The sequence below is a fragment of the Siphateles boraxobius genome, unplaced genomic scaffold (assembly GCF_051911475.1).
Source record: "Siphateles boraxobius isolate OS27281-9 unplaced genomic scaffold, OSU_SipBor_1 68, whole genome shotgun sequence".
NCBI lineage: Eukaryota > Metazoa > Chordata > Actinopteri > Cypriniformes > Leuciscidae > Siphateles > Siphateles boraxobius.
Genome location: NW_027509195.1, coordinates 9,133,249 through 9,158,543, shown reverse-complemented (window position 1 = coordinate 9,158,543; position 25,295 = coordinate 9,133,249). Strand labels below are relative to the sequence as shown.

Here is a 25,295-nt window from a genome sequence, read left to right as displayed (position 1 = left end):
TTAAAATATATTTTTAATTAGTTTTAATTTTTATATTTAATTTTTGTTTTAGTCATTTTGTTATGTGCATTTTTATTACTTTTTTATACATATTTTCATGCAGACTTAATTTATTTTATTTTATTTTAAGTAATTTTTGTACTTTGACTTAAAATTGACACTGTGTGCCAAATTATGATGCAAGTGACATATCAGGAGTAGGATATTAGTACAATACATATTCAGATTTTAGTTTTTCAAAGAAATTGTTTGTTTGTTTGTTTGTTTTATTTCTCTTTTTTTTAAATATATTTTTATCTTATATTTTTAAGATAACAATCTCAGACAGGTTTAAGTAGTTTGCCAGGTCTTGTGTAAATGGAAAAGAAGTTGTTCCACATTATTAAGCAAGTCACAGTTCTCATGCCACATGCAAAATATCTTTCTGAAGATGAAAAGCATTAAATGGTGTAATGTCACGCAAAAAGCATAAAAAATTATATTTTGCAAAAACTGAATAGAGATTTTCGTTTTGTGATTGTCAAAAGATTTGTGAGTGTACAGAAGAACCTGGTCAGATAAAAGGGATTTACATAAGACGACCTGGCAAACTAACAAACCTGTCTGAGATTGATACAGTTATCTAAAAAGATATGAGAAATAAAACAAAAAGACACTTTCTTTGTAAAACTCAAATCTGAATGTTTACTAAAACCCTACTGATATGTCACTTGCATAATTTGGAACACAGTGTATTTATTTCCGTTATAGTTGCCAAGGATTTTCATACTTACAGCTTTATTTCAATTACTGAAAACGATTTTTAATAGTTTAAGTTTAAGTTAACAATAACAACACTGGCTTTAATGTAAGCATATAAATCTGAAATCGCATAATATAACCTTGCTAAGCAATTGTGAACAGAATCCAACATCATAGTCTTGAGATTTAACCAACTTCCTGTAAAATCAGTGAACAATAGGCACCCCGTGGGCCTTCTAACAACCCCCAAATCAGCCTTGAGAAACAGCTTATCTGGCATATTGGGCCTTTCTGGAAATGAGTTGTGGGTGTGTGGTCAAAATGAAGTGCTCCCAGGTAGGCGAACACAGTGCAGAGTAATATCTGAAAACCACAAAGTGTTTCTACAGGAACACTATATTTGAATCCTATCTCCTGATGCAAAATACCAAATGTATCCACTATTTTAGCCATGCTTATCTGAAGCATATTGCATACATTTGGTGTACACGGAGGAATTAGATGCCGTAAACTGCAAGGCAAATGTTTTACAAGGATGACTGCTTTCGGTGCATGTTTTGTCGATTCACAGAGTGCTTCCCTTGACGTACACATACATCTTTTCACCCTCTGTTCTGGATGTTCCGGCTGAGTTCTCCACAACATGAATGATGGCAGCTTGAGAATCCTTTGCATGTTCTCTAGAGAGCAATAGAGAAAGGAACAGCAGTGACTGATAGTATTTCCTCAGTCCTGATTATGTGCTCCAGAGATACACTTTATCTCTATGTGCAATAGAGGAAAACAACTGAATGGAAATAACATTAGAGCATAGGAGGAGATCTCTGGAAATGAGATATGCAAAATAAATGTTTTATTGCTGTTGTTTTCTCTTAATGCTTAGTTGTTGATTGCAAAAGACTTTAGTCTGTCAAATATACCATCACCTTTTTTTTTCTTTCTTTTTCTTTACCCTTTTACATGATCGACTTGAGTTAGGTGGAGGAACCTGACAGGGCTGTTAAGTAACTTTCTCTCTTGTTGTTTTAATGGGTCACAGAGGCTCAGATCACCCACTGCATTTTTTCTTATGAGTAAGTCTCTTTGTAACCAAGTGCACCAGTGAGCTTCACTGGAAAGGCGGGGTTATGCAAACACACTGGCTGCCCCTGTCACTCCATAGCACCAATGTACAGCTACATGTCTGTGTATGGACACACTCGCACAATGTACAGCTACATATCTGTGTATGGACACACTCGCACAATGTACAGAATCTAATGAAAGGAGGTCAAATAACTGAGAAATTCAATAATGCCCTTAGATGGATCCACAATTTCCTACTCAGAATATGATCATGACTATAGAGCCTTATTGTGTTATACGCAACTGTTCAAAAGTTTGAAATAAGATTTTGTTTTTTAAAGAATTGAAGACTTTTAGCAAGGATGCATTACGTTTATCAAAAGTGACAGTAAAGACATTTACAATGACACAAAAGATTTCTATTTCAAATAAATGCTGTTATTTTTAACTTTCTATTCACTGAAGAATCCTGAAAAATTGCATCACAGTTTCCTCAAAAATAGTAAGCAACACAAATGTTTTCAACATTGATAATAATCAGAAATGTTGCTTGAGCAGCAAATCAGCATATTAGAATGATTTCTTAAAGATCATGTGACTGAAGACTGGAGTAATGATGCTGAAAACGCAGCTTTGTCATCACTGGAATAAATTGAATTTTAAAATATAAATAGAAAACGGTTATTTTAAATTCGAATAAGTTTTAACAATATTACTGATTGTACCTTGGTAAGCATATAAGAGACTTTACAAAACCCAAACTTTTGCACAGTAGTAAGTAGTGATGTAGTACTTGAGTCCGGTCTCGAGACCGATTTCTGCTTTCTCGGACTAGTCTCGGACTTGTTCCTTCAAAGACTCTGTGTTGACTCGGACTCGACCCTTCAAAGACTCGGTCTTGACTCGGACTCGACCCTTCAAAGACTCGGTCTTGACTCGGACTCGACCCTTCAAAGACTCGGTCTTGACTCGGACTCGACCCTTCAAAGACTCGGTCTTGACTCGGACTCGACACTTCAAAGACTCGGTCTTGACTCGAACTCGACCCTTCAAAGACTCTGTCTTGACTCGGACTCGACCCTTCAAAGACTCGGTCTTGACTCGGACTCGACCCTTCAAAGACTCGGTCTTGACTCGGACTCGACCCTTCAAAGACTCGGTCTTGAATCGGACTCGACCCTTCAAAGACTCGGTCTTGACTCGGACTCGACACTTCAAAGACTCGGTCTTGACTCGGACTCGACCCTTCAAAGACTCGGTCTTGACTCGGACTCGACCCTTCAAAGACTCGGTCTTGACTCGGACTCGACCCTTCAAAGACTCGGTCTTGACTCGGACTCGACCCTTCAAAGACTCGGTCTTGAATCGGACTCGACCCTTCAAAGACTCGGTCTTGACTCGGACTCGACACTTCGAAGACTCGGTCTTGAATCGGACTCGACTCTTCAAAGACTCGGTCTTGACTCGGACTCAACACTTCAAAGACTCGGTCTTGAATCGGACTCGACCCTTCAAAGACTCGGTCTTGACTCGGACTCGACCCTTCGAAGACTCGGTCTTGACTCGGACTCGACCCATTCAAAGACTCGGTCTTGACGCGGACTCGGCATAGGCGGTCTCGTCCCCATCACTAGTTATGGGGGAATAAAGTTTTAAAAGATACTGAATTCGAGTGTATTGTCAAAATATTTAAAATTGGGAAATATTGGAAAATGTTATAAAGTAGCCTAGCTAAGCCTACTAATTTAGACATGCCACTAAAATATTTTAATTTGCTCTGCATGTCCTAACTATGATTAAAAAAGTCAGGGTGGGCTTAACATGTTGATGACAGAGCAGCACTGTTGAAGCATCATGAATATCAAAACTGACATGTCGAGACAAAATCTCGACTCGGACACGACCCATCAAAGACTCGGTCTCGACTCGGACTCGACTGTATTTGAAAACCAACGGACTCGATCTCGACTCGGACTCGACCCTTCAAAGACTCAGTCTCGACTCGGACTCGGCATAGGTGGTCTCGTCCCCATCACTAGTAGTAAGTATACATAAATAACATATAAATATATGTATATTATTATTTATACATATAGAATTTGATTGTTAATTCATTTGCGTTTCAAATAACTTGTATTGAACTTAAAATAACCGTATTAGTACAATAAAATTAACCAGGATCAATCCTGTAAAAGTACTCATTACTCATTATTCATGCATGAACAAAACAGCCCCACTTTTAGGATATGTTGTAAGACAAATGGTGCCAAAGTTGGACATTTAAATAGTCCCAAAGGTTGATTTGGAAATATTTGCATTTCATCATGTTCTGTGTATTGAACAAAGGTTGTTGGGATGTGTCAGGCCGCCATGTGCAATCCACACAAAACTCCAACGGCTAACAAAAAAACGTGAAACATGAAAACATATTGTTAGGCTTGTAATATTTAATGAAAAGGAAGTTTAAATCTACACAGGAGTTTCTTCAATGAATGAGCAGGTTTACTAGCGAGGAGGATCCGTTTCCTCTGAGTCACTTGTATGTGACCTTGAGCGGCGAGAGCAGCTGCGGCGACAGTAAGTGCGGCACTATCAACCACAAGCAGGACCGAAGAGCAAACGGAAGTATAGATGTGTATTTTTATACCAAAGCAGCAGCTCATACAAAAAAAGTGGTTGTATTATAGATAACAAAAACATGAGGCAAAATGCTTATCTATTGCCCCTTTCATTAAAGTACTTTAGCTTACAAAAATCACAACAGCCAATCTCAAGAGGAGTCTGGGATAAACACACACACACAAACACTGAGCTCCAGTCACAGGAATACAAGGGCATCCATTCTCAAGTCACACACACTTTCCCAGGATGCTAAGGGAACTGAGACAAAGGGAGTCATTTAATTGAATAAGTGTGCTAGGAAGTAGCAAATGATTTGAGGACAAAAAACAAATGATTTCATGGTAACAGAAACTATGAAAGGGCATTTAGGCATGATCGTAGAAAAGAAAGAGGTAATCACTGCTGTTTGCCTGGGATACGGCAATTGAAGGACGGGTCACTCAATTACCCATGGTTCTTGGCAACAGAGGGGCCATGAGGTTTGCTCACCCAGAGGGGAGGTTTCCGCAGTGCATTGTGAAGAAAAGACCAGCACATTAATCTCCTCATAAGTGCCTTTTGTCTTTAAGCTGAGCTCCAGAGACTCAAACTCAGAGAGGAATACATAAGAGGCAGATCTAGAGGAATAAGAAGAGAGAACAAACTTCCTTGGATCATTTATAAGGAATTTGGTTACTTGGGACATTTGTTTTGACTGCTAAAAAGCATTTGTTTTATAGTGTAAAACATTGAGATGTTTTTAAAACATTGACATTAATGTTGTACTTTTACAGACGTTTATATTAGTACCAAGGCATCACCAGGTCACCACTTAAAAAATGTGCACATAAAATAATAAAAGCCACAGAAAACATTAAAATTACCTGATATATTGTCACCCTGCATGACCAGTGTGGGGCAACAACTCAGCTAAGTTCCATCTTATGTTGAAAAGGCAAAAATAATAAGAAACACATACCGTTTGTGTTTATTTTGATTAACTTTTAAAGGAAATTAATAATATTCAGCCAGGATGCATGAAACTGATCAAGTAGCATGTAAAGACAAAAGAGGTCAAACAAAAAAAGATTTTGGTAACACTTTAGTTAAGAGTCCAGTTCTCACTATTTACTGTTGCTTATTAGCATGCATCTCAGATAGCAAATAACATCTGGCCCAGTTGTGGCCCACATCTCCCACATTCTTGTTGCCCACGACCACATAGAATGACAGCGATGACTCAACCTGAGTGTGGCTGACAATACCATACATATCCGGGTATACACATTCAACTATGGCACATATGGCTCAGTTAGTGGTAAAGTTCCTAGATAGCATACATATCCGGGCCTCATCTGGGCCAACTACCAACTAGCACATATATTATACACATAACTGAGCCATATATACTAGTTGGCCCAGATGAGGCCCGGATATGTATGTTATCTGGGATACTACTAGGATTTTAGCTGTTTATTCAAACTTGTAAAGCCCATATTAATGCCTGATTCTGCATGCCCATATTCTACATCCCTTAATCCTACCCAACACCCAAACAACTACCTTACTAACTATTAATAAGCAGTAATTAGGAGCTTATTGAGGCAAAAGTTGTAATTAATAGTTAGTTAATACCGAGAATTAGACCCTTATGTTTGACCAAGATTTCTATTTAAAATAAATGCAGTTCTTTTTAACTTTCTATTCATCAAAAAATCCTGAAAACATTTATTAGTTTGCTCAAAAATGTTAAACAGTTTAACTGTTTTCAACATATTAATAAGAAATGTTTCTTCAGCATATTAGAATGATTTCTGAAGGATCTTGTGACACTGAAGACTGGAGTAATGATGCTTAAATTCAGCTTTGCCATCACAGGAATAAAGTTGAAAATATATTTAAATTAGAAAAAGCTCTTCTAAATGTAATAATATTAAACAATATAAATGTTACTGTATTTTTGATTAAATAGATGCAGCCTTGGTGAGCATGAGACATGAAAAAAAAACTTTTTAAAAATCATAACGACAAAAGCGTCTAGCGTTTATGGCTTTATCCATATTGAAGGCCAGAAGAGATTAAAAAAGTGAGAGGCATTGACAAGTCATGTGTGGAAATGAGTATCCGGTTGTAAATACGGAAGCGGTCTGTCTATGCAATCCTACAGATTTCCTCTGAGGTCCCAGCCAGGAACTTATTTTGAAATCTGCTGCTGCTGCTGCCTCCACGTTTTTCAGCCAACACTCACCTCACAAGCTACATCCTGTGACTCACCATATCACAGTCATGTTGAACAGTAACATTAGTTCCTGAGATGGTTTTTTCCTGATTCAATCAGCGTGACCTACATACATCAAAAGAATGGATTCTGAGAGTCATTCAGAGACTTCAGGCTGCCACTCACAGATTTAGGCCATGTGCACTTATGGAGTTCTTTTTTACTTGGGTTTTCTGTGGCTTATAGTTTGCCATACTAAACCTTTTAACTCCCACTTACCAATTCTTCAGAAAACACACACTGATTCCAGGAACTGACCACAAGAAAAACAAAACTTCTGGATGGATAATTTGCTGTTTCAACTCTGTTATGACAGAAAACATGATAAGAGCCATTTAAGGATTATTGAGCAAGCAATGCTCAGTTTAAAAACAGAATTTCACAATAAAGTATAGTTTTGAATGACTTTTGTACTCGATAGAAACCATGAATCAACATAATCCAGATGAAAAAGTAGGTGTGCAACTTTGAATGTACAATAAGTTATGCACCTTAACACATCCTAGTGACATCACTAAACCTGGATAGCTAAGCATATCACACAGCTCAGTAAGAATGCGATTGTACTTCCAAAGGATAAAAAGCTTGCTTTTGTCTGAGTCAACAGCTGTATTTTATGAGTCACAAGGTTCTCAAAGCTGAGCTCATGATGATGCATGCTGGTTTCGAGTGGAAATCATTTGTTCTACGCTTTGGCCTCACTGGTCAGATGTCATAGCAAAAAGAACATTTTCTGTTGGCTAAATAATCAAATCCATCTGTGCAATGCTCATGTTAGAGGTGGGAGCTAGCCGTCATCCGATTCATTACACAACCAGTGAGCTCAGTGTTCACCCTCCCTCACAGTCATAACGAAACTATGCTTGTTGAAAAGTGGCCACTGAGCAGAGTGACGCAATGTGGTATATCCTTTATTTTAGACATTGTGGCAAGGTGAGAGTATTTATTTGACATTTTGTGAGTCAGTTAGGGCAGAGATATTAAAATGCATTCATCTCCTGGCTCGCCATACAAGAGAATGAAATAATGACTTCAACAGTGGGGCCTTAACCACAAAGCTTAGGAAAGAGATATAATAAAGTTTCATGAGCTCTACCATATGGACATCAGTTATGCCTCAACCATGAATTCTGTGTAAATCATTCGTACATCCATTGAATTGACATCAACTATTTACATAAGAATGTTTTTTACACAGACAGTACCATTCAAAAGAAGTGGGGTCGGTAAGATTTTTTTTAAGAAGTCTGTTATGTTCACCATGGCTGTATTTTTTATTCATCAAAAATGCAGTAAAACAGTAATATTTTGAAATATTATTACAATTAAAATGTTTTTTATTTATTTATTCCTGTAATGGCAAAGCTGAATTTTCAGTCTTCAGTGTTACATAATCGTACAGAAATCATTCTAATATGCTGATTTTCTGCTCAGGAAACATTTATTATAATACATTTTTTAAAAAGTTGTGCTGCTTAAACTTCTGTGTGTGTGTGTGTGTGTGTGTGTGTGTGTGTGTGTGTGTGTGTGTGTGTGTGTGTGTGTGTGTGTGTGTGTGTGTGTGTGTGTGTGTGTGTGTGTGTGTGTGTGTGTGTGTGTGTATAAACCATGCCATTTTCTGTTTATTTCAGAAGTTGAAAAGAGCAGTATATTTGAAATAGAAACATTTTCTAAACATTAAAGTAACATAATAGGTCACTTTTGATCAATGTAATGCATCATTGCTGAATGTAGTGTATGATTAACGAAGTTCATTCTGTTTTCAAGGCCCATATTTAAAGCCACGATTTTTGTAAGATTTTTTTGTTTGTTGAAAAACAGTCACAATGTACCTATTTGCAGAGCATTTTTAAAGGTGGTACGTGGTGTTCATAAAGACAGTCATAAAGGTTTTTTACCTTTGTGAACGTCAAATGCAATGCTCTTGTAATCTGTGCAAGTAAGATAACCTGCCCACGAAGTCACCAAACTAACAAGGTTGGGAACTGTGTGGACAGACTGCAAGGTTACGACACTCCACCTCTCCTCAGTCTGAAATGCCATTTACATATAGTGACTAATGTCAAAAAATGTCTGTTTGTTATATAACTATAGGCAATTTCTATCAATCACACCACCAGTATTTACATTTCAATGTATTTCAATGATTATTTGTCATTGCCATTGTTTTAAAATATGGTGCTAAATGTTTTGAATTAAGAAATATTCACTTTTCATTTAATCAAAAATACAGATTTTTTTTTAACGTTTATATCATTTCAAAGCATATGCAGACAAGCCACTTAAATTGACTGTGAGCCATTTACATAGTCCACTGCATGACCAAAAATTATTATGCATCTTGTTCTTGTACAAACACAGAAGACCATTATTGGAGGAAACCACTGAAAGATAAAACAGAATATGAAGATTTTCACTTTAATTGCCATTGACCATCCATATTTAGTTATCTCAAGTTTTGGATGGCTGTTAAAACAATAAAATAAAATAAAAATTCCATGCAAACTGAACAAAATGGCCAATATATGATTATTTTTATTTAGGTAATTCATAATTCCACATGATTAGTTTGAATACATGGTTACATAACTTGATCTAGACCAATTTTAATATGAAACATTAGGTTTTACATGAATAAATACGAGTATCTTTAAGGTACATAAAATGCAAGAAATGTGATTCAACATGTACTGTTTTATAAATCTTCTAAATAAAACAGACATGATTACATAAAAAAGCACATTTGGTCTATTTCTAAAATCACTGAATAAATAACAAAAGAATGTAAGTTACGTCTAGAACAACAAAGAAAATGTGAACACGTAGTGGAATATAAAAGAAGTCGACGATGTGCAGATTTGCTTCTCTCGTATACATTTATCTGCTCTCGCCATCACATGTCATAACTCTATTTTCCAAACGGGCACGTTCAGCCGCAAACACAAGTTTATGACTTGCTAATGTCTCCTTAGGACCTGACCTAATCAGAGTTGGGTCCTTATTCTATATCGAGAAAGAGAGAAACATTGGGAGTGATCAAATTACTCAGATTCTACAACAAATACAGAGAAAATGATCTAACGGATCTATCGTCTCACCATCACAGCTGCAATGAAGGAGTCGATCAGGTGATAATCCGCAGAGCCGTGACCTCCTTTACCAAAGTTACCAGGAACTCTCGTGTCTGCGGTGTGCTTTGTGGTCCTATTCGTTAGGAAGTCAAACACTTTGATCTCATGTCCATCATAGGACAGTTCCCCCTTGTGAGAGAATAAACAAATAGGTGTTACAGTCTTCAAAGTGTTGGAATATTGACACAAATGAGCAGGAAGTCCCACCTTACTACCATAAATAGATGTTCTGCGTTTACATATTTCCTCTGTAAATGCTACCATGGTGAATGCGGCAGTCAAGCCTCCTTCAAATTCCATGGTCACTACCTGCAATAAATGATTTAATAATAAAACAATATTCTTTGTTAATGGCAGGAAACATCATTACAAGCATATATAAACTGTATGAGATTCACCAACCTGGTTTGAGCACACATCATTGTCACATTCGTAGACACAGCGGCCATAAGGTCCTGTTCTGAGGGCTTCAGTCACAGATTCAATATCAGGAACCGAGTCGCGGCAAATTACTGAAACCGGCCAGCCATCATTCCCCTGATGAATGAATAACATAAATAAATACAGTAAATGATTTTACTTTTGTGTTATATGCATCATATGATTATAAGCTTCAAAAAGCAGAGTAAATAAAGTTTTGGAGTTGGTAAGATATTTGAATGTTTTTAAAGGAAGTATTATACGTTCACAAAGACTGCATTTATTTGTTCAGAAATACAGTTAAAATAGTAATATTGTGAAATATTATTACAATTTAAAATGTAATTTATTCCTGTGATGGCAAAGCTGAATTTTCAGCATCATTACTCCAGTCTTTCAGTCACACGATCCTTCAGAAATTATTCGAATATGCTGATCACAGTTGAAAACGGTTAATATTTTGTAAAAACTGTAATGCATGTTTTTCAGGATTCTTGAAAAGTTGAAAAGAACAACGCTTATTTGGAAAACAAATTATTTGTAACATTATAAAAGTCCTTACTATCACTTTTGAGCAATTGAATGTGTCCATGCTGAATCAAAGGACCCATTTCTTTAAAAGATCTTACTGACCCCAAACTTTGGAATGGTAGTGTACATAAACACATTACTTTTTTCACTCGATCCAGGTAGATTTTCCTTGCAGAGTACGCACAATCCCCTTCTACAGGACAGTCTAAACAGCGATTTGCAGCCTTTGCTGGCTAGGAAAATTGAGAAATAATTACATATTTTTTAGAAATCTCACGATGGCAATGTTCTTCATTTAATAGTTAAAAAAAAAAAAAATAACAAAAGATTTATCTAATAAAAAGTCCAACCTTGTTCTCTTTTGTGAAGTGGCTAAGCGACCCAAATGATGAAACTTTTAAACACCTGTAAATTAAAATCCCAAAAACTAATATTTCAAAACCATCTAAACCATTTCATCCATCTTAAAATATCATGAGTATTGATATTGATACACGAAGAAGCTGTGAAAATTATGTTTTGCGAAAAGAAGTGTAAAAAAAAGCAGAGGCAAAAATACAGAGCTAAAACTCGAGAGCCTTTTCTATATTATTGACCCACTAACATGAGGTTAAAAAAGACCCATCCCATGCAATCAGTTTGAACATATAGAGAAACACTGATAAAAGAAGATAAGACATTCCATTCATTCTTTCTATCAATTCACTATTATTACTTTGTCTTCAGCTCAGTGCACGTGCGCAAGTCATGTTAGGTTAAGTGTACCTTCGTCCGCCAGCCCAATGATGAATCAGATCCAAATCATGGCAGGATTTGGCTAACAGAGCAAAAGAGCTTTCTGCCTCGTTTCTCCAGTTCCCTCTGACAAAGGAGTGAGCAAAATGATAGAACCCCACCTATCAGAGAAGACAGGGCTGACACAACACAACTGCACGCAGCACACGCACACAGCAAGTTTATTTAAACACAACCTACCGGTTCAAAATGTTGAATGTGGATGACATCTCCAATTACTCCGCTGTCAATCAGCACCTGAATTGGAGAGAAAAAAAAAGTACATGTTTTCTTGTGCCTGAGAGCTAATATGATTGTTTATTAGGATTTAAAGGAAAGTATAATTACTTTTATTTTGTGGATCACAGGGTCGTATCGGAGAACATGGCACACCGTGAGCATGACACCACTCTGAATGCAAGTCTCTACAATCTCTGTGCAGTCATCTTCTGTAACCTTAGACACCAATATAATATAAATAATAAAATATTAATAAAAATATTAATATGTTTTAATTTAGTAACAAAATAAAATGATAGACAAATTACGAACAATACCACAGAGGTTTGTGTGCCAATGAAATATAGTAAGAGAGTGAAAAATCTTGTTTATGCACTCTTTTTATTAATGGTGGTTTAATATGCTTTTGAAAACCTAATATACTATTTTCAAGAAGTTTAAATTTAGCGATACTAAAATATGTCACGTGGTGTAACATCAATAAATTTTCCTCACACCTTTTCCAACTTATTAATATATATGATGTATAATAAATATTTTATATATAACAAATATTTCACATAGTACTTTTTTGCTGATATTGTGAATGATCTATAAAAAAAATGGGGGGGGGGGGGGTCGTTACATGACATTTTACAACCTAAACTAATTAATATATATATTAATTATATATATAATAGAAAATAGTTCTAAACAAAGCCACAACAGAACCGTTGTGCATCTCCGAGCAACACACAGTGGTATTTCGTTCATGAATAAATTCGCGTTTGGAAAGAATCGGTTGAGTGAATGATTCAATGACCCATTCATAAAGTCAGTCACTTGGTTCGTTCCTGAATGAATAAGCTGTTTTGAATGAATCAGTCATGGAGCATTTTGGCAAAAAGACACTTACAGCCATTGGTTTCTCCAGCAATACATGGTAGCCTTTCTTTGCTAAAGCCACAGCAGGGTCCTGAAGAACAAAACAATGATTGGACACGGACTGAACCCATTTAAAGCAGACAACTTGAAGTGCAAGTTATGTCATTCATTAACGAGTAAAAAATAGCTAGGCACACCATGCTGATCTAAAAAAAAACTATAGCATGTGAACATTGACCAAACAAACCTTGTGAAGACGATCGGGAGTGCAGATCAATACAGCATCTGCAAATTTCTCTCTCTCTACTATAGAACGCCAATCTATGTAAAAAAGCAAACAAATGTACTTCCAAAAAGAAACACATCCAACACTTTTATTGTAACATAAAGCTGGAAAACAAAGCTAGACGTACCATTAAAAGTGTTTTGATCAGCTACTTTGTGATGTGCCTGAAGCTTCTTTCGAGCAAAATCTCTGGGGTCAGCAATTCCTACTACCTATGAGGAAACAGTTATAGTCATGGTTATTTTATTTTTTTTGTGGTTGTGATGAAACAACAGAGTTGCTGACTGTCGATATGAGATTAAAACACAAATAATACCCGCATGCGGTCAGGATAAATCACAGCATAGTCCGAATAATTTTCTCCTCTGTTACCAGCTCCAACCACGATAACATCCACAGGCGATGGCATTATAGCAGATCCCTGCAGATTTAACAATACATAGACTTCATATTTTTTTAAGTTTCATTCTTCCTACAACCAAATAAGCAGTACATAATTTGATCTGTATATTACATAGCATTTGACGACTTACCATGCAAAATTCCTAAGACTAAAGATCTGTGGTTGGGACTCTGCTTTATAGGTTTGTCTTCGTTTAACTTCACAGGGTTATAAAGGTCAGTGTGAATTTATGATAGGTTAGATACTGATTACCAAACTGCAGTAAATTATTAAGTCCAAAGAGGCATTTTTGCATGGTATTGATAAATCAAATCTTTGCAGAGACAAACATTATACTGTGAATCTGAAGGAAGAGACATTAAAGTGAACTTGTCTTTTGTAAACAGATCAAACGCTTTGGGATATTATCTGAAGAAATATGGGACGGGGGTCGTGTTTTCATCCGTTACCTTACATCGAGCTGTCAGTGCCTCACATCGGACTTCTTGGTCCTGAATCGGATTACGATCATATGTGATTGATTACGTGTATGAATACAAACTTCGCCTGTAGTTGAATATACATATATGTAAAACAAAAAACACAAAGACAGTTTAGACTGACAAAGACTAGACTAGACTAGAGCGTTCGGCTTCACAATGGATTTTTTACTTCCGTGTTTACGTTTGAGCGATGACGTTCAAATGACGCAAGAGCAACGCTCGAAAGAACATGCCATGTAGGCTACCAAGTAAATTTTTTCACGGAACACATACAATTTTAAGAACATCCTGGCCTAAAAACACCATAAAAGCACTTTCTGTACATGGTTCGTGGCCTATATTATGAGTCTTTGTAACAATCCAATTGTGTTAGGAACAGACCGATTTACTGAAATGTTGAGAAAAAATGTTGATGTTCATGTAGTAATGCTAAATTAACGAATAAATGGATTATTTGAGTCGGGTCTTTTAATTTAAGTGACGTTTGCATAGAAGTTTTTTTTGTTGTTGTTGTTGTTGTTTTTGGTGGATACCTCTATTTGCATTGATTTATGTTTTTCTGTTATTTCATTTCGCATTTCTCCTTTTCTCCCTCGAACTATATCTGGGACTGGGTTTATAGGTCCTTAAAATATTCTTTAAAATATTATTGTAAGTACTGTTTTTCAGGAAATGCATATTTGATACTTGAGTCGTTTCCACTTCTTTTTCAGTCCATGTCATTACTTCACTTTATTCATTTATGAACTGGATGAATGTATCGGTTTTATATGTGAGATGTAGTTTTACATAAAGTTCGCCTGAGGCAGTGCTCCCTCTTGTGGCGTATTGATACAGCTCTCCGAATTGAATCTGTGATTTATAAATGACTTTTAATTTAGTTTTTAACAAAATCCATTCACACTCAATAGGTGCAATAATTTAACAAAAACTGCACATTTATTTTGTACTCTCTGTCTATGCCATAGACTGGATTTCTTGTAGCTCTTAACTGTTCGCAACTCACCCACAAGTGTCACTCACTAGACACCTAGCAGCCACTTCATAACATTTGCTGAGGACAGTGAGTGGTGGGACTCATCATTCGAGAGAGCGTACAAAGAGGTGGGAGACAGTTGTGGTTTACAGAGTGGTGGAATCTCTTCCAAGAAAGAAAGCGATAATGACTCATCTTGTGTAGACTTTGTCTTTGCAGCAAATTAGCATATTAGAATTATTTCTGAAGACACGGAAGACAAAAAAATCTGGATGAATAGAAAGTTCAAAAGAAAAGCATTTATTTTGAATGTTATTTGTGTTGGAACATTGTAAATGCCTTGTAAATGTATTTACTGTCACTCCCTGCTAAATAAATTAATTCATTTAATAAAAATCATATTGCCCCAAACAAAGAGTAGTATACATGTCTGACAAGACTACACCAAATGTTACATTTTGACAAAACTTAGATAGTAAAAATTTCAACAAAAAACCCCTATAAAAATTCTTGCCATAATGTTTGCCTGATTAAACAAAACAATATAAAGACATGAGCCATTCTGTCACCATCAGTTCACAATTAAACATCTCGAGCATGTTTCATCTCTAGTGGACAGTACATGGACCAGAGACCTCTCGTTTTATTCTAGCCCTCAGTCTGCGCAGTTCTACATGGCCACTGTCCACTTTAAGCCCGGTCTCAGTCAGAAGCCAAGCTTTGTCAAGTTTCTGCTCTCCATAGTTCTGCAGGGCAAAGCGCAGGAACTTTTCAGCAAGGCGTTGTGTTCCCAGACCAGCCTCCACACACAGCAGTGCTTGTCCCTCATGCAGATCCAGGGCTTGAGAAATGTCCTGTAAGCCAGACTCTTCATGGGAACACAATAGCAGACTACGGCCTCGGCGGCAAAGGTCCTCTGCCCAAACCTTTGGCTCCTCACTCCCATCTGCATTGTGGGCCTGAATGACCTTATTCAAATCAGACACAGCCCTGTCGTGGAGGCCCAGGTGGGCCAGGCAAGCTGCACGCTGCCTGAGGTACTGAAGCTTCATCTCACTGACCGCTCGCACTGCTAGCGTGAGGAGGGCTAAAGCCTGCTCCCACTGGCCACTTCCAGACACAATGCCGGCCTGCTGGGATGCTGCCTGGAAGCACAGAATAATTTTATGAGACACTGTAGAGCTAACTGAAGTCATCAATACAGAAGAGAAAATAGAAAAAGAACAGAAACAGTACTTATACTAGGGCTGTGAACAAGGCCAGGGGCCTGTACCATGATGGTAGTTGAACAAACTCAGGGTTACAGGATTAGTTTCGAGTTGACAAAACCAAACCGACCAGGCTTTGTTAGTACCATGATGCTGATCATCAACTTTCTCTGTCAACTCAGGCTTTGATCCTGAGTTTAGGAGTTTAGGTGTGACATCAGTAGCGAACAGCCAATCACATGTTGAGAAAGAGATAAACTGTGATTCATTTCTCGTGCGAGAGAAGCAGCGCGATTCACTTCTCTTCTGCAGAATATTACGAGATTGAAAAATATTAAGAATTTAAACAAATTTACACAGTAAGAAGAAAATAGCTGTCTATGAAAGAGTACAACTGAAAGAAAAAGTCTTGCGATATCAGTGCAAGTAAAAGTTGTGAAGTTATACAGTTGATAAAGGTACAAAGAGAATTGAACATTTAAGCTCATATGTAGTTATTTTATAGCTTTATCTATTGATTCTAAAGCGTATTTATATTACCTTTTATACATTTATTCCTTTAAACTGTGCATAATAATAATTGATAAACCAAAACTGTATATGTGAGATTGAGCATTACTAAAAGCCAGACGATTTTGTCTTTAAAAATCATTTGCTATGTAGTGACGTTTAATTTGGAGTGACTTTATCGCATCAGACATGTGTCACTTTGCTCACAGCTGATTGGTCCAAGATTGGTTTTCAACCTCTTACCTGGAACATAACCTGCCCCGGACCAGGTTAGCCGTGGAGCGTGAGTTACTATGGCGATGAACACTGCTAAAAGCCAAACCACTTTCATGGTGCCAAAAACCCAGGGTTGGTGCAAACTAAACTGAAACATATCAGGCTTGCCCCCTAAACCGGCTTCATGGTATAGGCTCCAGAGCTGCACAATAACAATAACAATATAATTTCCGTTTTCAAGGATAAAATGAGTAATTTAAGTGCAATTTAACTTTAATGGGTTATCTGTATCTCTGCCCATTTTTGTTGGGTTTTGCATGTGTCTTAGTTCTGTTTCTGTGCTTGTTCCCATGGTTTCTCATTGACACACACACACACACACACACACACACACACACACACACACACACACACACACACACACACACACACACACACACACACACACACACACACACACACACACACACACACACACACACACACACACACACACACGACTAGTGATTACCTGTGCTAAGCGTTTTCTGTGAGCTGACTGCATGAGACTGATTAGAAAGTCTAGAGTTGCTGGATCTTTCTCAGCCACCACACTCAAATAGTTGGTTGCTGCTTTGTAGTTCTGCTGCCAGGCCTTCACGACACCCCACCTGGCCTTAGCTGAGACATCTCGAGGCTCTTGACCAAACACCTGCTTCAGGTGCGCTCCTGCAGCATTCACCTCCCCTTTACAAACATTGTTTCAAACGCCAACTTTGTAAAAACACATTTTACATAGACAAAATGTATATATTTTTAAGTTGTCCAACACTTTTGATGTACAACAAACACCCTACTGGTCCACATACGTGACTCTTTTATGCTGTAAACAGCTCCCTTACCTTTGGCAAATAGTGTATCAATGTACAGGAGGTGCCACCTGGGTTCCCTGCAGTCAGTGTTCATTAGTGCTCCACCAATCAAAAAGGCCTCTCGAAGGTGCTCCTCCCGGCAGGGTACAGGGTAAGCCAACAGAGTCTCTGACAGGCTGCTGCGACAGTGCTGACCCAACCATTCACTGACCAGTCTCTTTGCTTTGTCTTTAAGTGACAGCATGCTCTGAGTGACCTCCTCAGCACCACACTGAAGGGCAACTAGTATGTCTAGTGTGCATTCCTGGTGAATTATTGATATTAATAGTGTCAGTTTACAAGCATGTAGGAAATATTACTTAAATTGTCTGTTAATTCAGCCACTGATCTTGAAATATTGGTAACACTTTAAAATTAAGTTCAACTTGACATATACATTAAATAATGCATTACAGTTTACAGCATTTAAGTTATTTTTATATAAATAATGTCATATGTATAAATATAAATAAAAATGTCTGAAAATGTATTAGTATATGTAGAAGTTAACGTTAACCAAGATTTTTTAAAGTTTTTTTTTTTGTGTGCGTGTGATCTATTGCATTTACTGTGCGTTAACCTTATTTTATACCATGGTCTGGGTGAATACTCGATTCTGATTGGCTGCAGGGTGTCCGTTAAAAAGTGATAGAGGACACCAAGTAAAGTAGTTCTGGTGAAACTGCCTGTTTACCATTCGAAATTAATAAATAAATGCGCTGCCTACAACAGCTGTGAGTAACCATAGCAACATGCAGTCAAAGTAAGTTATCCGTTAACAATTTGCTCTATCAAAACAAACATCTAACGTTAGTTAGATATTACATAGCCTACTAATACAACAATGAGCGACTTCGTTATTTCTTTTAACATTTATGGAGAATATGACAACTTTGACGACTGGGATGCTGCTGAAGAAAGAAAAAATTTAAATAAAACGGAGAAACGACACAAAGAGATAACACCGGGAGAATTGAATCAAATAGAAGACGAAAAAGATGAGATCAACACGAAAAAAAATTCGAAATGAGCAGTAAATACACTCAGAAACTTTATTGTTCAAAAAGAAATGGACTCCAGCTTTGAAAATTACACCGCTGCTGCTCTGTTTTTGTTGTTTGATTAATTGTTTTATGTGTAATAAAAAAATAACTATGCCTACCTTTGTGTTTCATGAAAAAAAAATGCATTTTTGAACCTGAAGGGTTCTACAAGCTGAGCGGACTATAAATATCTCCGTTTGCTAAATAAACCGTCAGGCAAGTTATTATTTATTATTTGTAAAAACTAGATTTAGCCTAATTCAAATATAAACTAATGTTTTAAACATGTTTTATTTGACAAGTGACCATGGTATAAGCGGGTTAATGCCTTACGTAATGTGTACTGAATCATGAACCCATCTTTAAAAACACTTTTTGGCTCCCATAGGTGGAGGTACCACACCTTCTGCTGGTTCAGCATAAGATAAGTGAATCCTCTTCCACACAAAGCCTGCACATGGTTAGGGTGCTCTTTAAGGATCACAGTGAAGTCAAAGATAGCTGTCTTCCATTGGCCCAATAGAGCATAACATTTTGCTCTCTCCAGCAGGGAATCTATTGCACCACCACCTAAAGAATAATCAGTTAACTCAGTTAAGAAAATGAAGTTACCTTTATCTTTTTCTTTAAAATATAATTGCTTAGTGATTATGAGTTACATGAAACATAAAAGCCAAGATTTACAGAAGAAAGTAAAAGAAAATTGCAGAGCTGAAGAGGAAATTATTTGTCTTTTTTCCGTAGAAACTGCATCAGATACAATCAATGGTGTGAATTCCTGTTTGCATTTGCACTTTTTCTTCTACATTTGACCTTAATAACCATATATATTTTGAAATGTAAATTAATATATTACTGCATGTGTCTTACCTGAAGCCATAATGGCAATGGACAAATAGGCCACAGCTTCCCTTATTGCACTTTCCGCTTGTTGGCCACACAGTATACGTTTGGAAGCGGTGTGACAATGTTGTTCTAGAAGTGCTCGGTCTTGTAAAGATGTTACAGATAGAAGGGCACGTAGACAACTGGTGTCTCCTGAATTGATCAGCTTTTTCAGTAGCTGTAAGACACCAGAGATATTACTTGATATGAAGCAGAAAATTAATAAACTATTATCATAGAATTACTTAATAACTGAAATGAGATAAAACTAAAGAATATAATCTGGCACCTGATAAGCATCATAGAGGAAACCTCGATGCAGCTGCAGTATTGCAAGACGTGCGAGAATCGGTGGACGTGGGGCTGTGTGCTCAATGTTGAGAAGAAGACGGTAAGCCTCCTCAACACGACCCAACTGGTACAGAGCATCCGCTGTTAGAATCTGGGGTCCATCGGCAACGGGCTGTAACTCCATTAGTAGAAGAGCAAGAGCGTGCACTCCAACGGAAGACCTGAAGGAAACACAGAAAAATTAATTAGTCAGTGGTGTCCAATCCTGCATTTGGAGGGCCAATGATCTTGAGGTGCGTTCAGGCCATGTCGTAATTACCGTAACGACTCTGAACTGTAAAAAGCCTTCACATGCTTGTATAACTTTAAATTAAAATGTGTAAACTCATCAATTTTCTGAGAGCTATGACTTGTACCACCTGACCACTGCAGATTTAAGTACAACATCAAAGTACCGCAAGAGCGAATTTGAAAGCATACACAGCTTTGTTTACAGTAATTATGACATGGGTGCCGTTAACACAGCTACAACACAAATTAAACACACCTGAACCAGCTAATCAAGGTCTTCAGGATCTTTTGCTGTGTCTCATTTCGTAGAGTCATTTTGACTTCTGACCTATAATGCTGCCTGAATCATAATCATACACTGTTCGTTCGTTGGGCAGAGGAGAACTGGCCCCCTGACTGAGCCTGGGTTCTCCCAAGGTTTTTTTCTCCATTCTTTAACCTGATGGAGTTTTGGTTCCTTGCCTTTTTCGCCTTTCTTCGTCATTGGCTTTTGTCTTGTTTAGCTGGGGACATTTAATTTTATATTTAACAATATCATTACAACATTATTTTCCTGTTATCTCTGTAAAGCTGCTTTGAAACAATCTGTATTGTAAAAAGCGCTATATAAATAAAGGTGACTTGACTTGACTTGACTAGACTGCACCCTAGGGAGGTTGCATATGTCAGAAACATAAGTCACCAAGGCTGTCTCATTTCAGAAAAGTAACCATTCTAAAATGAGTGTTATTGCTTTTGAGACGTAAATTACTGTAATTTACTTCTTAACTCGGAATCTAATGGTTAATTTTCTGGAATGAGTCAGCCTCCATAATCTATGCAACTGGCAAATGTGACCTCTGGAGGGTGCAGCCTTCGAAATGTGACAGCAACTGTAAACTTCTAGTCAGTTAGGTTGGAGCTAAACTCTACAGATAGGTGACCCTCCAGAGGTGCTTATCGACACAGATAAGCCGATAATTATTTTCATGTAATGGCTGATTCTATACTATTATAGAAGAAGTGTATTTAGGCATGACAATATTACAATTCACCGTATGAAAAGTGGATATTCACTTTAAGACAAAAGGAGAGATTTTGCAAGACAATTAAGTTTCATTCAGAATCTGAAAAATGCAAATGTACCTCTGTTTGTTGTTGGTGTGACCTTCCTCATGCTCTTGTTTTGCTGTAGGATTTGAGTCAGCTTTTTGTTCTTCAGTCCCCTCAAGCATAACCCTTCCCTGTTCCAGCAACACAGTGCACAGCAACCCACGGTAGTTCCATGGCACCAGGCAGCGAACTGTTACAGCGGTGTCCTGCAGCTGTAATCGGCTCGCCGTAACGTAATCTAGAGCAGTAAGGTAGTGTGAGCCACCCATCATACGCAGGACACCCCTGCCACAGAGTGCACGGACACAGCTGGGTGGGTGAGGAGTATTATGCTCAATAACCGCTTGGAAATCTTCCAGAGCACCTTTATGGTCCTCAGTGAAGAGTCGGGAAAACCCTCTGAGCACTTGCACAGTGTTCTGGTAGCTTTGCTGGGCTGGAGCTGCAGCGGCTAGCTGGCTACTTATGGAAAGGGCTTCTTTATGTTCCCCACGCAAGAGGAGGCAGTCTGCCAGACGCACCCGCAGTTCCCTACCTCCTCCGTCTGACTCCAAGTGGCAGAGAGCTCGAAGCTGAGCAATAACGGGATCCAACAACTCCACTCCTTTTGAAGACCGAAGGTCAGGCCTTAAAAGAACTGCCTCCCTGAACTCCAAGACACCCTTCTCTGCCTGTTGGCGCAGCTGGATGCGGGCAGCCAACCCTATGCCATTGTCTGAGAAAAGGCTCTGGAATTGCTGTCTTGCTGTCGCTGGATGAAGTGCAAAGCCGTCACCCAGGTCTTTGCAGACTTCTCTTGCTCGTCCTCCTGCTGAAAAAAGAGCAGCTGCTCTGCCCACCAGTAAACAAGCTCTTTTCTCTGGTGCCATTACATGTTCAGTCTGTGATTCATCTAGTTTAAGGGCCAGCGACAAAGCTTCTGCACTTTCTGTGAACTTTCCTGATGAAAACAGGACTGCAGCTTGAAGCTCTCTCACCTGGATGTCATTAGGTGAAATGGCAAGTAAAAACTCAACCGTTTTGGTGGGATCCATGTCGTCACTTGCTCGTGTAGGACTCAATGTTTTCTCTATCTGCCCCTTTGCATGAAGTGTGGAATATCTCAGAGACATTTGCTGGTAAAAGGCTTTAATTAATAGTTCCACATGTTTAGTTTGCCTTCCTTTAACAAGTCTAATAGTTTCTGATTTATTTCCATTAAAGGCCTGCAGATAAAGCTGAGGACCTTTGGGATTTTGAGGGTCTGAGAGCAAGCAGGCTAGAGCTCTAGTTAACTCCAGAACTAACCGTGTGTGACCCACAGGTTGGGGCATTTGATTTCCCCCTAGAAGAGCAGAACACCGTGCGAAAATCTCGTCCGAGGCATGACCTGTCCCCTGCAGGACAGACTCCATTTTATAAAGAGAAGCAGAAATATTATTGGGGCATAATGTAGACAGAAATACAGCAACAAGACCTTTGCTCAGGCCCTCAATTGAGTTGTGTGAGACGCCATCAAGCCAGGCCTCCAGAGTAGAGATCACCTCCTCTAAGCAACCTGCGTTAAGGCCACGCATGTGTCCTACAGTGGATCCTGCATGATTTCCAAAAGCATGGGTGTACAGAACAGCAGCTTTGCCAGGGTCCCCAGAGAGCAATATTTTGTCCGCCTCTCTGCACAGTTCAGCTGCACCTTTATGTGTGCCATTCATCTCTCTTCTCTGTAACACTATTTACATTTGGACATTTCCTCCACAAGGGTCCTCAAAGACCTTTGAAAGAATTTTGAAAGCACATTATTAAAAGGAATCTTTCTCTTGCTCTTATTAATATTATGCATTGAATGAGTTACTATAAATATGCATTGCGTAAATAAATGACACTAAATTGCTGATTTAAAATTTCTTCCTTTTAAAATATAACTAGTATCTTTTTTATGTTACAAGTTTTTTTATTTATTTGAGTGATAAGTACATTTTTCTATTTTACTAGTAACTGTTCATAGACACTAGTATTTATTTATTCCAATATTTACTAGGCTACCTATTAAATCAGTCCATTTGTACCAGGTACTTGTCCAGTGACAAGTATATTTTCTAGCATTACTAGTTTATTTATTAGATAGTAGTAGTTTGTAACTATATCTATCCCATTTAACATTTATCCCATTTAACTTTTTTCCTTGTGGTATAATGGCTAGTCAGGCTACTTTATAGTTCAAGTAGGAATCTTATTAAAAAATATTAGGCTACTAGTTCTATCAGTTCTAAGCAATAAATGTTAACATGGCTTCCAGCACACCAAAGTAGAACAGATTACAATTTTTATGAAAAAAAAAAAAAAAAAAATTATCTTATTTTTATGAAAAGAGCAGGACACTATGTACCTTTCTGTGTCTGTGAGTGTCTGAGAGAGAGAGGGAACAGTCCACGCACTTTTGGTCGGCTTCTCCTGTCTTATCTTAAACGAGTTAAACATTATTTTCTGAGATGTAACGCATATTAAACACTATTTAGATGGACCACATATTGATCTTTGTAGACTTTTTTCCCCCTTCAGAATAACTGTCAAAAGATGCGACTGTCTGGTTAAAGAAAAGCTTGGTCCCGAAAAAACATCTTGCTGAAACTCAATATGCCGACCCCATAAGTGAAAAACAATAGGAAGACTAAACAAAGAAAAACAAAACACTTTAACACAGAGAAAACACAAAATGTAAAAGGTTAAGGAAATGATAGGTTTGGGCAGGTTCTCGTCTGTTCTATAGGAAGAATAACCTAATTAGGCTACTTACGACTGTGAGTGACACAACGCGTCAGTCTTCTTCATTAACTACTTATCTTATAATATCTTAGCAACGTATAGGGCAAACATTTAGTGAAGTCTTCAGGGTCGTTATTCAGTCACGTGTTGCGCGACTTTGTAACATCCAAATATCAAAAACTTTCGCTCTAGGCAAACACACGCTTCGCGCATGTGTTCACTGGTTGCTATGGAAACGATCAAATAACAATGTGTGTTCTAAGAAAATTTAAATTTCCTAACCATTACGTTATAGAACCGTTATTTCCAAAAACTCCAAAAATGTTTTGTAAACGTTCTGGTTATACAAACGTTCTTTTTATGTACATCCTGTTTGTATTTTCCCACGAATTTTGCTTATATTCGTGTTGTTTATGCACCGAAATTGTCCACAAAAGTGTTTTTTTTTAATTACTTTTAAAATACACAAACTTGATTATGACTGAAATTGCGGCAGTTAAAGAGGATTAGACAAAAACAAAGCGATTATAAAAAAGAACATAAAATAATGAAAAAATTTGAGATAATGGACCACTCTAGATTAAATAAAAAATGTATAGGCTATATCAAATAAAAATATACAAATAAAAAAATAATTCAAAATATTAATAAAAACTATAGTAGTATCTCGATAATTCTCTTTGGTAGGTCAGATTCAGGGACTCATGAGAGTGGAGCGTGTGGATAGTGTGTCTGTGAATTTGGGGGCGGAGGAGATATCAAGATGAGTGTGATCTTTTTGGGTAGGGCCGGGTTTGTTTTGATTTCAAATATCAACAACATTTCTTAGAAATCGCTTACTGCACCTATAACATTATAATATTAATACATTATGACACGACTCTTATCTAAGTAAACTTTATTTCTCAAAGATAATCCATGTAGCCTATAATATTTTGATAATCAAAACTCAACTTACCTGACAGGCGCTGTCTGGTTATGTCAGTATGCAGATCATGTCACACATCCAAAGTACTTCAAAGTACCATGTAGAAATATTACTTTCATATAAATGGCTAACAGGGCTGTGTATCACAAAATAATGGAAAATAACAAGCATTACAATAAAGCTTTAATGTCAGCCTGCACAGAAAAACAAACATGCAACACGAGTGTAGTCTGAGTCACGAACAAAACAAACAATTATTTTACTGATTTGCTGAAAAAGACGAGTAACTTAACGGTTCGAATCAGTTTGACTTCATTCAGTATGTGATGTTACTGCAAGAATGTCTGTTCATAACTTTGACAGAACCTTCTGAACAATAAAATGTTTTTAATTTGAACGTTACGAAT

At 37.5% G+C, this 25,295-nt stretch overlaps 2 protein-coding genes across 6 annotated transcripts; both read right to left on the bottom strand.

The window, feature by feature from the left end:
• Positions 1-9,202: 9,202 nt before the first annotated feature.
• Positions 9,203-14,011, bottom strand: LOC143722865 (putative oxidoreductase YteT). 4 transcript variants are annotated; one of them, XM_077214505.1, is made up of 15 exons: positions 13,784-13,997; positions 13,465-13,531; positions 13,248-13,352; positions 13,059-13,143; positions 12,893-12,966; positions 12,677-12,736; positions 11,890-11,997; positions 11,743-11,799; positions 11,533-11,663; positions 11,118-11,172; positions 10,908-11,000; positions 10,219-10,353; positions 10,024-10,125; positions 9,784-9,945; positions 9,203-9,688 (listed from the first exon to the last, which is right to left on the bottom strand). In XM_077214505.1, exons 2-15 carry the CDS (start codon positions 13,465-13,467, stop codon positions 9,563-9,565), a joined length of 1,296 nt encoding a protein of 431 aa, XP_077070620.1. In that variant the 5' UTR covers positions 13,468-13,531; positions 13,784-13,997; the 3' UTR covers positions 9,203-9,562. The 4 variants fall into 4 exon arrangements, with proteins under 4 accessions (XP_077070620.1, XP_077070618.1, XP_077070619.1 ...); XM_077214503.1 differs by having other exon boundaries at positions 13,789-13,902; XM_077214504.1 differs by lacking the exon at positions 13,465-13,531 and having other exon boundaries at positions 13,784-14,011.
• Positions 14,012-15,079: 1,068 nt separating this feature from the next.
• On the bottom strand, positions 15,080-24,153 carry ttc34 (tetratricopeptide repeat domain 34). 2 transcript variants are annotated; one of them, XM_077214501.1, is made up of 8 exons: positions 23,584-24,153; positions 21,252-22,969; positions 19,834-20,056; positions 19,530-19,722; positions 19,063-19,229; positions 17,608-17,881; positions 17,238-17,452; positions 15,080-15,937 (listed from the first exon to the last, which is right to left on the bottom strand). In XM_077214501.1, the coding sequence occupies exons 2-8, from the start codon at positions 22,907-22,909 to the stop codon at positions 15,401-15,403; spliced, it is 3,267 nt and encodes a 1,088-aa protein (XP_077070616.1). In that variant the 5' UTR covers positions 22,910-22,969; positions 23,584-24,153; the 3' UTR covers positions 15,080-15,400. The 2 variants fall into 2 exon arrangements, with proteins under 2 accessions (XP_077070616.1, XP_077070617.1); XM_077214502.1 differs by lacking the exon at positions 23,584-24,153 and having other exon boundaries at positions 21,252-22,594; positions 22,675-22,755.
• Between the last annotated feature and the right edge of the window lie 1,142 nt (positions 24,154-25,295).

What these genes read in the sequence shown, in the direction of transcription:
- LOC143722865 (XM_077214505.1), bottom strand. An exon ending in TGATCAAAACACTTTTAATG is followed by an intron (nt 12,967 to 13,058) that starts GTACGTCTAGCT and finishes TTTTTTACATAG; the next exon opens with ATTGGCGTTCTATAGTAGAG. An exon ending in CATCTATTTATGGTAGTAAG is followed by an intron (nt 9,946 to 10,023) that starts GTGGGACTTCCT and finishes TTCTCTCACAAG; the next exon opens with GGGGAACTGTCCTATGATGG.
- ttc34 (XM_077214501.1), bottom strand. Translation starts at nt 22,909, where the DNA reads ATGAATGGCACACATAAAGGTGCAGCTGAACTGTGCAGAGAGGCGGAC. An exon ending in CACACCAACAACAAACAGAG is followed by an intron (nt 20,057 to 21,251) that starts GTACATTTGCAT and finishes TGTTTCCTTCAG; the next exon opens with GTCTTCCGTTGGAGTGCACG. An exon ending in CATTGCCATTATGGCTTCAG is followed by an intron (nt 19,230 to 19,529) that starts GTAAGACACATG and finishes ATTATTCTTTAG; the next exon opens with GTGGTGGTGCAATAGATTCC.